Raw genomic sequence first — 16,443 nt, forward strand, 5'->3', positions numbered from 1 at the left:
AGGGTAACTAACAAGCTGTAGATGCGACCTTCGAAAGAACGTACACGCCCAAATAGAATGACTCCTGCCACACTTCGCTGGACGTTTCTTTGCACGCCGGATATACTTTCCGCAGTGAAACCTATCCCTGTCCTCCGCGCGAAGAGGATTGCTACATCGATGGCAGTTGGTATAATCACGCCAGATGCCGTGGTGCAATTCCTTTTTCACGCGGTCTTCAGAGTAGTTCGCTGCGTCGCAGTACTTGTACTCGACTAAAAATGGCAGAGTCGAGTAAAAGTACTGCGACGTTGTCTGTAGATTGAAATATGAACTGAAGTCGTATCACGAAATATATACACGATGCTCTTTGACGTCTTTTCACGTGATCATCCATTCAGAGCGCATTTTCAAGTGAACCCATAGGTCGAGACTCCACTAACGTAAAAATCCTCGCCGTAATTACTTTTAATCAGAATTTTATACACTGATAATGCCAATGTAAAAAACCCTCTCCAGTATAATTCACATACAATGGCGTGCAAACTAATCTGAAAACCTACTTATTTCATAGAAACTTCCTTTTTCGTGACTGGAACACTGTTTTAAGCAAAGTTTTTCTGCAAATTTGTTTTGAGGTTACTCATTTTATTATTCATTCATAATTTTCATGTTATAGTGAAAAAAAATATTTTGATGTATGTCCTTAACTTTTATTTAATTTATTCAAGTCTAAAATTAACATTACATGGACTTCTAGTTGGCTTCATTCAAAATTGTCTAAATTAAAAAAAAAAAAATATCATATTTAGTTTTATGAAAAAATATCTTCTTTGAAATATAATGTAACTACAATTATCAGAAAAAAATTAGAGTGCAAAATTTTATATTTCATATAAAATTCATTTGATTTTAATCATCATGAGCTTATAAGTTCATTTAAATATAATTACCTTTCGAATTATGTGTATGCGTGCTATATTAGTCTTATGGGATTGACGTACAGGTTAAAAAATAAGTAACGAGGCACTTAAACATATTACAGTCATTTCGACGCTATGTTTGAAGGAGAAACTTAACTATTTACAAGGCGAGCTTAATCCAATATTTATGCTTGCATTAAGAGAATGTACAGTACAATTAAAACAGTATTTTATGATCGCAATAAAAATGAAAACGCGATATGAAAAGCCAATATCTTGGCGTATTTGGTTGCTTAATTGCATCTGGCAATAGAGCTTATTTCTCAAACATGGCGACGAGATGACGATAAAATGTACTAAAAACATAGTATCTCTAGTTATACGTGATATATAAGGGACTTAAATGTTATATAATCAACCTGAGAGAATATATAAAAAATATTTGCTTAAGACCATGGTCCTCTTAACTCTGACTCGGAGGAACCCTCCATTTCAGAGCATCAATCTTACTCCCTTTTAATTCGTATTTAAATTTTAATGCCACTCTATATACAATTTCTAACGGATATTTGTCTCTCGACTTTATAAAAATGTAAACTATTATTTCTTAACACGTTGATGAAACAATTCGAACAACAGAATAAAGACATTTCCTAATTCTTGGATCATTTAAATTAATCATTTACTCATTCAAATATCCTAATATCTTTTTATAAAAATAACAATAACTTACCGATGAAAATGGATGAAAAGTTGAGCATTCCAACCTTCCTCCTCTCCATTTTACATTTCAAATGACCAAATCACGTTTCACAGCCAAGGAACACGTTGCCGGACGACTGGTGACAAATTATGGAAGTAGTCTTAAAATTATCGTATTAGCAGAAAAAATAAAAATAGAAAATTTTAAAAGGAAAATTTTACTTAAATTATTTGGTATATTAGTACATGTTTTATTATATTTTTAAATTAATGTTTTCATTTAGAGACGTCCGAGCGGTTAGGGTTCGCTTCGGGGAACCCGGAATCGAATCCAGACTGGGTTAAAAAATCCCAAGAATGTTTCGACCCGAATCTATAATGGGCTTGCTAAAAAAACGCCTTCTAGTGTCCACAGGCTAGAAAGAGTTTTAAAAAAACAACATATAATGTGAAAACATTTTTTTCTTAACAAATTTGAAAATTGATTATTATGTGGTTGTCTCAAATGCCACCATTAATCAATAAAATATTCAAAAACACAAAGTATACCAGTATAAGCAAAAAATCAATTGTGTTTAAGGTGACAGCCTACCTCTCTGGGGACCCGAGATCAAATCCAGACGGGTCGGAAAGCCCAGGTATTTTTCAGATGTTGGCACGTCCGGATATGTCGGGTCTTGTTCCTCGCCACCCGGCCACCCCATTGTGGGTCTGGTCGAATCCATAATGGGCTTGATAAAAGAGGCCCTCTTAATGTCCACAGGATGGATGAACGTAGATAATTTTAATTTGTTTCAAAGTAAAAAAATGACCTTTTCCTACTACTATTGGTATGAACCAATGATTCTCAAACTTTTTCGATCCACCGCCTCCTTTGTTCCACAAAGTTATACCCAACGCCCCCTGACCCATTTTCTCTTGTGTGAGAAAGGATTGGAAATATTCTTAGGAAAACTTTTCTATGAATCTCATACTTTGTGCCTTTACCGTACATTGTTCTCAACATCTGGAAACCATTAAACGCAATGTTTCCTCTTATCAATTTAACAGAAAAAAGAGAACTGCTGTCAGTGACCTCAACTTTTGCCTTTGGTCATCGTTCAGTACCCTGCCTCCAGCGCCCCCTAGATTTACTCACCGCCCACAAGGGGGCGTTATCGCCCACTTTGAGAAACGCTGGTGTATAAACAATACTTATATATAATCGTACAACTATTGTTAGATTGGGGAATGTGCATTCGATTTGCGACTCCGTTATTGCTTTTATAATGTTCAGCTTTTGATAGTGTCTAGTCGGTTAATAAATTTATCTGCTTAAAACGCAAACATTCTTCAATAATCCTTTCTTGAAATCAGTTGAATATTCAAATTCAATTCAATTTAAATTAAATAGAAATTTTCAAGTCCAAAATTGAAAGAAAACAAAACACACATCTAAACATACTCGGTTCTTAAAAGTCCTTGGATCAATGGCACCCTTGGGATATAGCCCATTTAGCCGAATGGATAAGGAGGACCTGTTAGGGCGGCTAATATAATAAAAGATGAAGGATGCTGACTTTCAATGTCTGGCAAATCCGAGGATAAGATCCGAATGTGGATTTCTTATGGTGGATTTTGAGGAGAATAACTTATTGTATGGCCCAGAGCACTCGTAACTTTTATCTATGAATTTTTTATTGTAATTTAATATTTCATCGAATTATTTCATTAGTTATTTATTCTTAAAAAATAAAGATGAGATTCTTAACTTTTCGCAACATTAATTATTGAAAACAGAAATTTTATTGAAGTGATAAGCGTAAATAAATCGCCGAAGCTTCTATTCCTTTATATATTTACGATAAAATGGTAAAATGATCGAAAAACAATACATTATAACCACAAATAAACATTTTTGATTACTCAAGTTTCCAGATCAAGTCAACACCCAACAGTGACGGATCCAGAAGAATCTGGATCCGTCACTGTTGGGTGTTGACTTGATCTGGAAAATTGAGTGGATCCGCCACAGTGGCGGATCCACTGCATTATGAATGTTTTTAAAAACAATCTTTTAAAGTTCGAACAAATAAATTAAATTTTTTTTGTGTAAATGGGGAAGGCGTGAGCCTCTGTAGAGCCCCGTGGATGCCCCTTACAGTGAACTACAATGATAAACATTCAATTCAAATTATATCAAGTAATTAAAAAAAACAATTAATATAATCTATAATTATGAAAAATCTTAAATAATATAAATAATTATTATAACCCATAATTAATATATAGTCCTACGGGCATATACCCATTTAAACTAATAATAATAATAATTATTATTATTATTCGACTATATAAGGTAAACGTCTTGAATTAAAAAATAATTTATTTTATTTAATGCGAAATATTAATTATATAATAAAAGTTCATTTCGTTTTAATCGATCTTACAATTTATATATTGAAAATAAGTAATTTTTAATATGGCGCTTTATCATTATTGGCGATGCGATACCGTGGAATGTTGCAGGATAATGTTTTCCTCCGTAACATGCATATGTTGTCTGTAATTGTTCTGTTTAGAAAGTAAACATGTTTAATAAACTGTTAAACCGTATAGCAAACCCGGAACAGGCAAAGGTATAAGAAAATATTTTTTAATGTAAATATTAAAAGTTATTTAAATATTTATTAATTAAGAACATTTGGGTGTAGCTATCATCATTTTATACTCAGAGATATTTATCTTTTTCCTCATTTATCTTACTTTAGTTATAATGAGCTTCGAAATGTAATATCTTCAGATAATTGAGGGAAATATATTTAAATATGTTTAATTACAATAATTAAATTTTTACTAACACATAATTTATTTTAATTAAACTGTTAGAATTGTTAAAACTTTACTGGTAGATTTAAGTGTTGCATCTCGAATATGTAGAATCATAGATCAATTAGTAGTTATGTAAGTGTTCTGCTGATTGTGAAGTTCAATAACATTGCAATAATATTGTTTGATCGAATGTTTTATATAGTGTATTAAAGTTAGGCTGACCTTATTACGGAATCAGTAAAAGTGGGCTCTAAAACCGATTGAACGTCAGTTATTTTTTAAAATTTATAAATTGGTGATATTATATTGATGCGTTAATAAAATTGCTCTATTCAAATCTCAATATATAACCAGTTGAACACACCTTAGTTTTCTAGGAATTATCACATCCACAGATGCCGTAATTACTAGCCAATTGACGACTTTATTTTACCCGCGTACATTTTGGAAATTACTATTTCCCTCCTTTGTGAGTTTTATTCCGTACGAGCTAAACACTTTTTGATACGCTTTCAATTTTTTGATATTTTAACAGTTTTAACTACTTTCGTATTAATATCATTTTTTACCTGTATTCCTTTGTATTTTCATTTGTTGTTTTCACACCATTTGCCAACACTCCAACAACAGGCACCTTTCCTCCTGCCTCCTTGAATAGACCTTTGATTGATTTTATAATCAAATATTAAAACTAGGCAAAAATGGAGACAATTCCCAGAAATAGGGGACTGCCCCTACTTTTGCCTGTTAATAGGGTTTTTGTCACTTTAATAGGATGACACTCTATTAAAATAACAAATAAGTATAATCAACAAATTTAGTTAAATTTGTTTATTATACTTATTTGTACTGTTATATTATATTATACTAGACTTTTAACACTTAATTAAATCTTATAACTTAGAAAGTTTAAATAAGTATAATTTGAATCTTCTAATAATTTGAAAATAAAAAAATTTAATTAAAACTTTTGAGTCAAAACAAAATTTTAATTTTATTCATTTATTTTAAATTATAGTTTTATCTTTAAAAGTCAATACAAAAAATATATCCAAATGTAATTTGTTATTAGGTTTTAAATTATAATTACCGTATTTACTCGCATATAAGACGAGGTTTTTATTCATTTATCACAGCTTCAAATTCCTAGGCCGTCCTATACATGCGAGCAAAGGATTCTTTGCATTTTTGCAAATAATTTTTGTTAATGAACTGTTTATTTGCATTTTTTACCAGATGCTTACCCTCTTGTATTTAAAAACAAGTATTTTATCTGGGTTGTTTGAATCGTTCTTGTATTTTGTCAGGAGTAGAGATGAATAGCAATACAAAAAGCAAAGCTTTTGAATTGAATTCCAGATTGAAATTTCAAAATCACATGGGAGCACGATATAAGTTTTAATCCATTCCCAGGTGAAAACATGATTATTCGGAAAAACTCATAAGTGTAATTGATGTAGAGTGGATTCGACTGTTAAGAATTGGCAAAATGGTTCTCAATTGTCCAGCTTTACACAAACAAATTATGTTATCGACTTTACAAGATTTTTCGTTAAAGTTTAAAATGCCAGTAATTTTTGCAGGACAATGTGTTCATTTAAGTGCATTTGATAGTTTACTTGTGATTAAAACGAAATAAAATTAGAAATGTATTAATAAATCTAATTTTCTTTATTTTGATCTTTAAAGTCACACTTCATCCTATATGCGAGGTCGTCTTATGTGTGAGTAAATACAGTATTTCTCAATGCAAAAAGTAAAAAGTTTGAGTTAACATAAAAAAATTCAAGAAACAAAACAGTTTTGGTTTATTGGTCAAGTAGTTAAAAATTATACTGATTTATAAAGCAATTAATTATAGAAGTTTATTTATAGCATATTACTATTATGTTGAGAAGTGATTAGAAATAAATTTAAACTGCAGATGTTGATATTTTCATTTATTCATCATAATATTGTATAACTTACAAGTTATTATTTTGGGAACAATCAATCAATTACTACGAGAGAATTTAAATTTTCATAACCAGTCTTCACATTTATTGATGATAATTTAATATTTTTAATAATAATATCTATATTTATATCACTCTATATCAGAATTTTCCTCAATTTCATAAAATATAAATTATACTTTTTAAATATGCATTATCATTGTTTCAAGTATGCTAAGTTAATTTACATATGAAATATTTTTTAATAATTAAATAGTACATTAATAATTAATGTAGTACATTTCAATAATTTTACCTTGAGTTTAGTTTTGGAATTAGTTTTTAAAATGTCAAAATAAGAACTTTCATTCAGAATTAATAAAAAATGATAGAAAAATAACAGTTTACTTAAAAAGCTGACATGTAATTCTACTGGATCATGAAAAAATCTAACAAAGAAAAAAAATAAATATAAACTTGTTTTCTCTATACCAAATAGTAAAAATATATATTAAAAAATAATTTGAAATATATTACTTTCTATACAAATAATGTTAATTTTCTCTTTAAACATTTGAATTATTTTTCTAAAGAAATTTAACATTTATAACATTTGCTTTATAATGTTCATATTAATTTACATAATTGAATTTAAGATTTGGAATTTAGCTGATGAAGTAGATATTTGATTACTGAATTACAATATTTATTCAATTCTAAGCCACACTTTTTTTGCCATTTCAATGTCCCCAAAAATCGTCTGTGGCTTACATTCAAAGGTAGCTAAAAAGACCTATCTGAAAAGACAATTTTTTTAAAGTACCATAAACACTATTCTATACCATGTCTACTATCTCCTGATCTATTAATAATTTCATCATCATCTGACTAGTAATTTTTAGTTAGGATTTTTTTTTATGGAAATGATCTGTCAATCTACCAAAAGAAAATATTTAATCACTTGTAGTATTTTTAACTTTTTAAGGTGTTTTAACTCTTTAAAAAATAAACTCAAGCAAAAAAATTGTGAATTGGTGATAATCCAAAGAAATATGATGAGTCAACTTCAACCACTTGATGTTTGCATCAACAAGCCTAAAGAAGGCATGTGCTTTAAAAATTGCAGAATGGTATCTGTTGCCTGAAAAAAGTTCTCAGTGAAATAATGATTCATTCTTTTAAAAAATGTTGCATTAGCCTACAAATGCAATGGATGGCACAGAAGATAACTTACTTTAGGAAAATAACAATGCCAGCACTGATTTCAAAGTCAGCTGTGATAGTGTGACTGAGGAATCATTTTTGCAATGTGATAGTGAGAGCAATTAAGATTTACTTTAAATTATGTATTTAAGATTTTTTTTAATAAATTAATTCTTCACTCTTTATTATTTCTAATTTTTGAACTTTGTAAGTAAATCTTACTACCAGTATTTTTTACTTTTTTCACAAAAACCTGTTGAGAAATTGAGGTGCAGCCTAGAATCGAATAAATGTGGTAATATAAAATCATTTCACTCATTTTTTCAAATCATTCCATACAATTATTATACGAGGATTAGTAATTTTTAAGATAATTTGATACTAGAGTTAGGCAAACGCCTAACTCTAGTATCAAATTATCTTAAAAATTATTAATATTGTTATAGCCGTTTTCTAGCCCGATAATTCGGCATTAGTTGGTGTCTTACTTTATGTATAACGGGTTAGTTTATTATTTATAGGAGGATTAGTACTATATATTGGAATGTACTGTATCTCTGGAATGTAATATAAATGTTGACTACATCCACATAACCTAGTGAATAATCTATATTTGAACAATTATTATTACAGAACTCATTTAATCTGAATTGAATCAAGATAATTATTTTTGTTTTTTATTAATTTGCTAAAGTTATAAAATAGAGATTAATTTGTAAATAAAAATGAACTTCAGCAAAGAAGTTTGTTTTTTGTTATTTTTAAAGAATTTGGAGTTGTTTTCACATTACAAAAAGAGCATTAAAAAATATCACATAGCTTTGTTTCACTCAATTAATTTAATTGAGGAAATATTCAATTTAAATAATTGAATAAAACAGAATCAAAGATGTAAAAATACTTCTTCCATGGGAAAAATGACTATTGTGAAATAGGTAAATTATAATTTTTTACATGTAAGCAGGTAAGATTTCACAATATTTGGGATATGGCAATAAACCATTAATAAATTAAAATTTAGTTGAAATTCTTGAAACCTGCAGGTTTTATTCTGTAGATCTTATTATTAATTTAGTAAAAATATATTTTATTTAGAGCTGCTAAACACCAAACAAGTAAACAATAATTAATTAAACATAAGATATTGGCAAAACAAAAGACTACAAATAAATAAATTAGAAGAAATAATAAATCAATACTTTCATAAAATGACCTTTAACTAGTCTTTTAATTATTTTAATTTTTTTTTAATTAAAAATAAATTTAGAATGAAAAATTATTCCAAAATCATTAAAGTATATATAATGTATATATTATTACTGTTGTTAACATAAGAAGAGAGAGAGATAAATTTTTCTTACCATGAAAAAGCACATTATAACCGAAATGAATTTTTATATTATAAGATCGTATTCAAGAAAAAACCTAGTTTAGAGCAGAAAGTGTAATTAATATAGTTCATGTAATTTTCATGAGTTGTTAATAAACTTAACTGAGAGATAAAAATGCTATATTTATATGTCAAAATATATTTGTTAGATGTTTATTATGATTCTGTTCCATAATAATTGTGGAAAGTATACTTATGAAAAGAATAGAAATCATTCTATTAAAATTATATTTGATTTTTGGCAAAATACTTTTTCTTCAGACTGTAATTATGATTATTTGTTAAGATAACAGAGTAAAATAAAAGAACTTGGTATTTAGTAATCAAATTTTATAGATTTACATTATAAAAATTTATAAAACTTCATTACTAAATAGTATATAGTATATAATAACTTAAATATAGCTTGTGAACACTAAGATTGGCTTTACTTTACCGCTAGACTTATTACACCACCACAGGACATCAAATTAGACTTAGAAAAACACTATATTTCAGAATGCATTCTGAAAATAAAACAGTGTTTTTCTAAGTCTAATTTGATGTCTTGTGGTGGTGTAATAAGTCTAGCGGTAAAGTAAAGCCAATCTTAGTGCTCACAAGCTATTAAGAAAACTAGACAAGAAGTGTATCATAGTAACTTAAATATAGTTATTGGGCTGCAATTTTAAAAGATTGTAGACCTATAAATTTCTACTTTTGTCTTTCTGTCCTTCCTTAATCTCAAGAACATAGTTAGATATATGAAAGTCAAGACCAGATATTGAAAGCTTAGGGGCAGAGGCCTTGATTAACTATATACAAACTTCCAATGCAACCAGAAGTCACGTTACTTCAATTCAAAATTTTTTCCCTGAAAGGAGTTAGGTAGATGACCGGCACAACTCCATTGCTAATGGAAAAGTTTGATGTACAGGGGCAAGACACTACAGTATTAATTTGAGGTGGCAAGCATATATTTTAAATTAAATAAATTAAAAATATGATTAAAAGTGCAACCTGGTATTGTGACAATGTCACAATAAATAATTGCTTGTTATCTAGTATATTAGAGTAAATTCTGTGTTTTAAGAGGCTAAAAAATATACATTTTTAAAAATGAATAAAATTATGAATTGTATTTGATTTCTCTAGATGAATTTTTATCGTAGAAAGCATTATTTTTTGACATATGATTAATAAGTAAATGATGGATAATATTTCATGAATGAAAAATTAGATTTGAGTTCTTCATTGAAACTGAATCTGTAAGAATCAAATTATTTTATCATCTAGAAATGAAACACTAATCATACTTATAGTAAAGCCTCATTAGAGACTTTAAAATAGTGGTATTGTTGATGGATCTCCAAAGTGGTTTTACTATATATAGAAATTTTCTATTCATATTATATTTCAGTTTATTTAAAATATCAAATTTTTTTTTTAATGAAATGTTTTTTTTCAACTTAATGAAACTTGAGATTGAGATAAAGAAACAACTGGAAATATAAATTTTATTTTAATAATTAGTGGAAAGTAATGTATAAGAAAGAATGTGTATAATATAAAGTAACATATTTTCTATATACACTGCTGGCCATTAAAAATGCTATATTAAGAAGGAAAGCAAATAGCAAAATCATATTTATTGTATACATACAGTATAATGGGAGGGAGACATGATTAAATTGATAGGTAATTTTGGTACAGAGCATGCAGAAATCAGTTCCACAAGCAGCTGCCTCTGGCATCAATAACAGCTATAATCAGGCTGGGCATTGAATCAGAGTTTGGATGGCAGGTATGTGTATAGCAGTCCATGTGGCTTCAACTCTATGCCAGAGTTCATCTATCTTATTTGCTGGTAAGTAGTTGCATGCCAGTTTCTCAGCAACCAATGACCAGATGTTCTCAATTGGTGACAGATTTGGAGAACGTGCTGGCCAGGGGAACAGTCAAACACCCTCTGTATTCGGGACGGTTAGGACAGCATGGGCAACACGCAGTCATGTATTGTCTTGTTGAAAGGCAGCGTGACAGAAACCTTGAAGATAGGGCACAGCGATGGGCCTTAAGACATCAGAAATGTAACAGCAGCTGTCCAAGTTACTGGCTATGCAAACAAGAGGTGACTAGGATGTGTACTCAATGGCACTTCATACCATCACTCCAGGTGCTGAGCACTGGAATGATGGTATGGAGCAACCATTGTTTGAATGAGATTTCTGTATGAGAAACTTGCTTTACAATCTTTTATACAGCTTGTAGGTGGCCTTACTCTACCTGCTTTGCAAGCATGTGTTGAAATGTTAATCATTTGCATATCCCAGCATGTTTGTATCTTTCATGTAAATTTCGCATTTGTTGCATACCACCTTCATGGTGTAGCAATTTTAATGGCAGCAGTGTGTTTTATATACTGGTAAATAAATATACATTTATGTAATGTGTAAAAAAAAGATAGTGCCTTCAAAACAATTAAATTCAAATATTATTAAAAAAATAATAAAACATTTTTTAAATTCAACTATAGTAACTTTATTGCTAGAAATTGATCATGAAAAATATATTATTAATATCATACAAGAATAATATAGCAATCAAATGTGTAGAAATATGATCATTTAAAGAATAAACCTCTACTACATGATCATTATGCAAGAATGATTTTGTAATTTTTATATTTTAACATATTTTTGCATTTTGTAATTTTTTTTTTCTTTTCAGAATAAATAATGAATAAATACTTTATAAAATAAATATTTATAATATGTTTTTTTCATATTTACAAATATATTATATATGTATAAGTAAATGTGTTTTTAAATGAATTATATCGAAAGGAAATACAGTATTGAATTGACAGGATGTAGTGCTTTGATTAATTGGACATAGACACAAACAATTAAAGAAAATGAAGGAATATTATAATATAACTTAGTATCTATTTTATTTTTTGGAATTTGATTTAATTGTTGCAATTAAAATTTAAATATTATTTATAAGTGAAAATTACAACAATTATGTACAATGAATATAAAACAGTTCTTGTTGTTTGTATAAATTATCAATAGAATATAATTTTTTTTTAAATGATTTGTAAAGTATTTTTGTAAAGTTATGTGATGTTACACAGAACTTTACAATAAAATGTTTCTAAATTAAATATATAGGCCTAAATTAAAATGAATATTAATAAATTATTATTTAAGAAATTATATTTATGTATATAATTTTAACTAGATTTCTTTCTGCTTAATTTTAATGCTTTGTTGTTTTTAAAATGTAAATAAATAATATACAGTATTAATCTAAATAATGATTATATAGTAGATTCATTTATTTTTAAATTAATCTATAGAATGTAAAATTTTGCAGATTGAATAAATTAAAGTTTAATTGTTTAAATATAAGCTATTTAAAGATGTTATAAAATTTTGCAAATTTGTTTACATTGTATTAATAACATCATGTGAAATACTTTTTGTTACTGGGTAGTAAGTGTTGTTCTCAAGTTGCTTATGCTAAGAAATATAGAAAATGGGTTTCTCCCCTCTCAAACTTTACATTTCAGAATATCTTTGTTACAAAAAGCAATCTATTTTCCAGAGCATTCACAGTAGCTCGAGTGCTGTATAAATGTTGATTATATAATGCCACTTCAGGGAATGGTGAACAGGTAATTTCTAAAACTTTTGAGAATGTTCTAAAACTTTCATTCACAATCATTTAGACATCAAAATCATTTATATAGCTGAAACTAAACTGAACTGGTGAGCTTATGGTTGCTGTATTTACTGGAATGTTCTAGAACATTCCAGTAAATACAGCAACCATAAATGATCATAAAGTAGATAAATGATATCTATGCTCAAGCAGTGGAACCCGTTGTGTGAAAGTGTGCATATTTCAGATCAGAGGAAGCATTGCCAAGGTTTTGCTAGCTTCTTTACTTGTCAAGATGTGTTTTGTTTCTGCCAAAGTGCAGAGGCAGCCCTATATACAGATGTTATATTTGTTCCTTGTAAATTTGGCAGTATATTTCAAGTAGTTAAATCATCAAACTAGTAATTATTGAAAATATTTTATTGTACTTGTACTGTTAGCTGTTGCATCTGCAAAATGATCATTTTCAAAGTTAAAATTGACCAATAAAGATTTCCAATCAACAGTGTGTTAAGAGAGAGTTTTTTCACTTTTGATTTTGTTTATTGAAAGAGATATTAGTGCATAACTGGCCTTTTCTTCTGTAATTGATGAATTTAATATTGTTAAAACCAACAGAACTATTTTGTAGGTAAATTTCTGTAAATCCATTGAATTTTCCAATTCATTGTATAACTATTGTATGTATGTTATCACTTTATTGTGTGTTGAACTGTCTGTTTCTGTATAAAAAATGTAGCCCTAAATAAATTTATCTTCTACCTCCATTGCTCTTTTAATGGATCTCAAAAATAAATTTTGTTTAGGGTCTTGCAACTCGTAGGCCATCTTTGCCACAATGTGACTAATATGTTTGATGTAATCAAAATCACCTGTAACTCTGACAAGTAGTACTTTTCATTGACAGCTCATTCAAGGACCCTCAAATCCATGCTGCTCTATAATTGAAACAGATACTTCTTCCTCAGGCTCATTTGATGCATTTCAAAGAGTTTAACAGCATCAAAACCTTGCTATTTGCCTTGAAGTGTGATGAGTATGGCTGGAAGATCATTAGAGATTTAGTGATATTATATGATTAAATAGTGATATTCTTGATGGGTCTCCAAAGTGGTTTTACCAAGTTTCTGTGTTACCTTTGTCTTTGGATTGATTACTTCTATAGGAGAGATTGACCATGGAGACTAAGATTGACCATGGAGACTAGTTTTCTTCTGTGAGGATACAACAAGTGGGAGATACCTGGGAGGTACTGATGGCACTACCACACATCAAAGTGGACCTGATGAAACAATTTGTCATTGTTCTAAAAGGATTCAGCAGCCTTCATATATCCTCAAGATGTTTCTCTAAGCTGTCTATGGCAAGGTCAAAGCTAGTCTTCATGAGATCACAGATAAAAAAAAACATCATGAAGTGCAAAGAATTTCCCAAGAAGTTCAGTACAATGGAAAGAGAGGCTTGGAACAGTTTCGTTGCAATGTTTCAGGGCTTCCTAGATAATCACATAGCTGAAAACTATATAGAGCTGGTTGATAATCTAGTGAAGAATGGATATATAGAAAAATGGATTGTAGGATGTTCTTTTAAAGTTCATTTCCTTGATGTCCATCTTGATAAATTCAAAAAGAATATGGGAGCCTGCTTGGAAGAGCAAGGCAAGTGTTTCCAAAGGGTATACTTTGAACCAAGGATATTACAATGAGAACATAATGGAAGACTACACTTGGAGGCTGATTTGAGAAAGTAATTTTAAATCTTGCAAAACCACTCACCTTAATGATTGTGGTAATTTTTATGGACACTTTAAGATAAATATATGCTCATTTTGAATAATATGTTCTTTTCTGTGACTTATGTGAATAAATATGTGAATAAAGAAATACAAATTTGCCAGTTTCTTATTGGAAATAGGTACATTTCCAAATATTACTCTCCTTGTCACAAAAAATATAGTTTTAGGCATAAGCAATTGGAAAATAATATTTTCTACCCAAGAACAAAAGAAAATGAAAATTTGTTACATAATGTAAATTTTCATTATTTTAAGCTTTTAAAACTTAATAATTTATACATAATTAAGTTTTAAAGATTGTTAAAGAAGATGGATGAGAGAATAATATATACATATACATAGAAATTAATAAAAAATATTGAGTAATGTTAATTTTGTCAAAGTTGAATTTTGTATGTATTAGTCTGAAAAAGAAAAAAATTTATTTGAATTTTTCATTTTAATTTTAGTTAGTGCAATGATTATTTACATTGTTTACCATTTTATTGATGTGAAATGTCAGTATAAGATCAAGGTTAACTTTATTTCAAGATATTCTGAAATCAATCACAAAAGCATTTAAAACAACTTAGAATTTAATACAGAAATAATCCAAAATCAGAATTTTCAGTATTAATTTAGTACTTTTACTAGTTGTAAATTGCAATATGAAAATATATAGGGAAAAAAAATTAGTTATACACAACAAATATTGATTTTGCTGTGTAAATAATGAAAAATTTATGTGCAATGAATATTTACAGTTAGATGCATTAATTTTTAGACATTGAAAAGATATGGGTATGTTCCATTTGTTTTGTAGGGGGATAGATATATAGGATATGCAAAAGGTATAAAAGATATGCAAGATGAAGGAATTATAAATAACATGACATGAAATATCGCAGTGCATACGGTGAGATTGTGATTCCTGTGAAGCAATTTGGTTTGATGTGAGCACGATTGGTGATATGGCAGACATCCCAACTGAATTTAATTTCTTGTCAAACTCAGCTTAGTTATTCCGTTCACGGGGGTCTATGGATGGCGTGAATTTAGGTGAGTGGGAGGGTTAGTGAGGTCATTGATAAGGTATCTGCAATACATGAAGGATGACACTCAGTTGAACATAAACGTGACATATTTAATTTAACTAAAGCATACAAAGAGGAAACAATAGAACAATACATTTGATAGATATGTAACAATACTGTCTTGTTACAGTAGTCCGACATTAACAGAAGTCCCGTTTTGAAGTAAGCAGGTCGAAATTATTCTCGCGTCTGACTAGTTCTGTTAATGCTAGTCTAACTTACAATCTAAATTTTACCAAGATAGAGAGTTTACATAAACTTTCAGGTAAATACCTCTGTTTCCTCGATAGCATGACGAAGTTCTGAATGGTTCCGAAACTGGGGAGTAGAGGTCCAAAGTGGGGTTGTCGGGCAGGAGGTTTCTTTAGACAATTGCCATGAAGATTGGGTGCAACTCCTATTTATACATGTCTTGCGTGAAAACGGGGGGGATATTTTGATTTCATGTGTTCTAAGTTTGATTTCGGTTTGAGTTTTGCTGATATGGGCTGTCATAAATTGGATGTTTCAACGAATTTATGGATGATTTCTATTCATTATTGTTACTTGTCTTACCTCATAGTTCCATCTGTTTGACAGTTTACTGTCATTAATAATCGAATGTTTGGATTTAAGGTGGTAACATAAGTAATAATTGTTGACTTGGAGTGATATTTGATCAATTTTATCTATCTGCGAATCGTGAGAAAAAGGATGTGTGGGTTTTTCCCAGTCGTCCTCTTTCCCCCTTTTGACCTTATTGTTGCCCTCTTCTAGGGGAGAACATTAGAATCTTCATTACTTAAATAGTTAATTATTACTTTAAACCTTTAATTAATGTCGATCAAACAAAGTGGGAATGGGAAAGGGGTCAAAATCTCACACGTGGTTATTCCACCAATCACAAACCAGATCTTAAATAAAATTTGTGTTAGCCTATATCTATCCCACCTGCCCACATCTTTTTCACTGTCTAAAATTGCATCTAACCACATTTCTCTATATG

At 29.3% G+C, this 16,443-nt stretch overlaps 1 protein-coding gene and 1 long non-coding RNA gene across 2 annotated transcripts in view; one reads left to right on the forward strand and one right to left on the reverse strand.

Moving 5' to 3' along the window:
* Positions 1-670: 670 nt before the first annotated feature.
* Positions 671-1,709, reverse strand: LOC136976497 (uncharacterized). Its single transcript, XR_010880940.1, has 2 exons — positions 1,636-1,709; positions 671-759 (listed from the first exon to the last, which is right to left on the reverse strand). It is a non-coding gene; the product is annotated as an uncharacterized lncRNA (long non-coding RNA).
* A 2,345-nt stretch (positions 1,710-4,054) lies between these two features.
* The window catches only part of LOC136976441 (early endosome antigen 1-like), a 62,281-nt gene continuing 49,892 nt past the window's right edge, over positions 4,055-16,443 (forward strand). The window contains exon 1 of the mRNA XM_067271716.1: positions 4,055-4,222. Within this exon, the coding sequence (XP_067127817.1) occupies positions 4,175-4,222 (48 nt within the window). The 5' untranslated portion in view covers positions 4,055-4,174. The remainder of the gene's footprint in view (positions 4,223-16,443) is intronic.

The sequence above is a fragment of the Centruroides vittatus genome, unplaced genomic scaffold (assembly GCF_030686945.1).
Source record: "Centruroides vittatus isolate TY-2023 unplaced genomic scaffold, ASM3068694v2 contig_400, whole genome shotgun sequence".
Classification (NCBI taxonomy): domain Eukaryota; kingdom Metazoa; phylum Arthropoda; class Arachnida; order Scorpiones; family Buthidae; genus Centruroides; species Centruroides vittatus.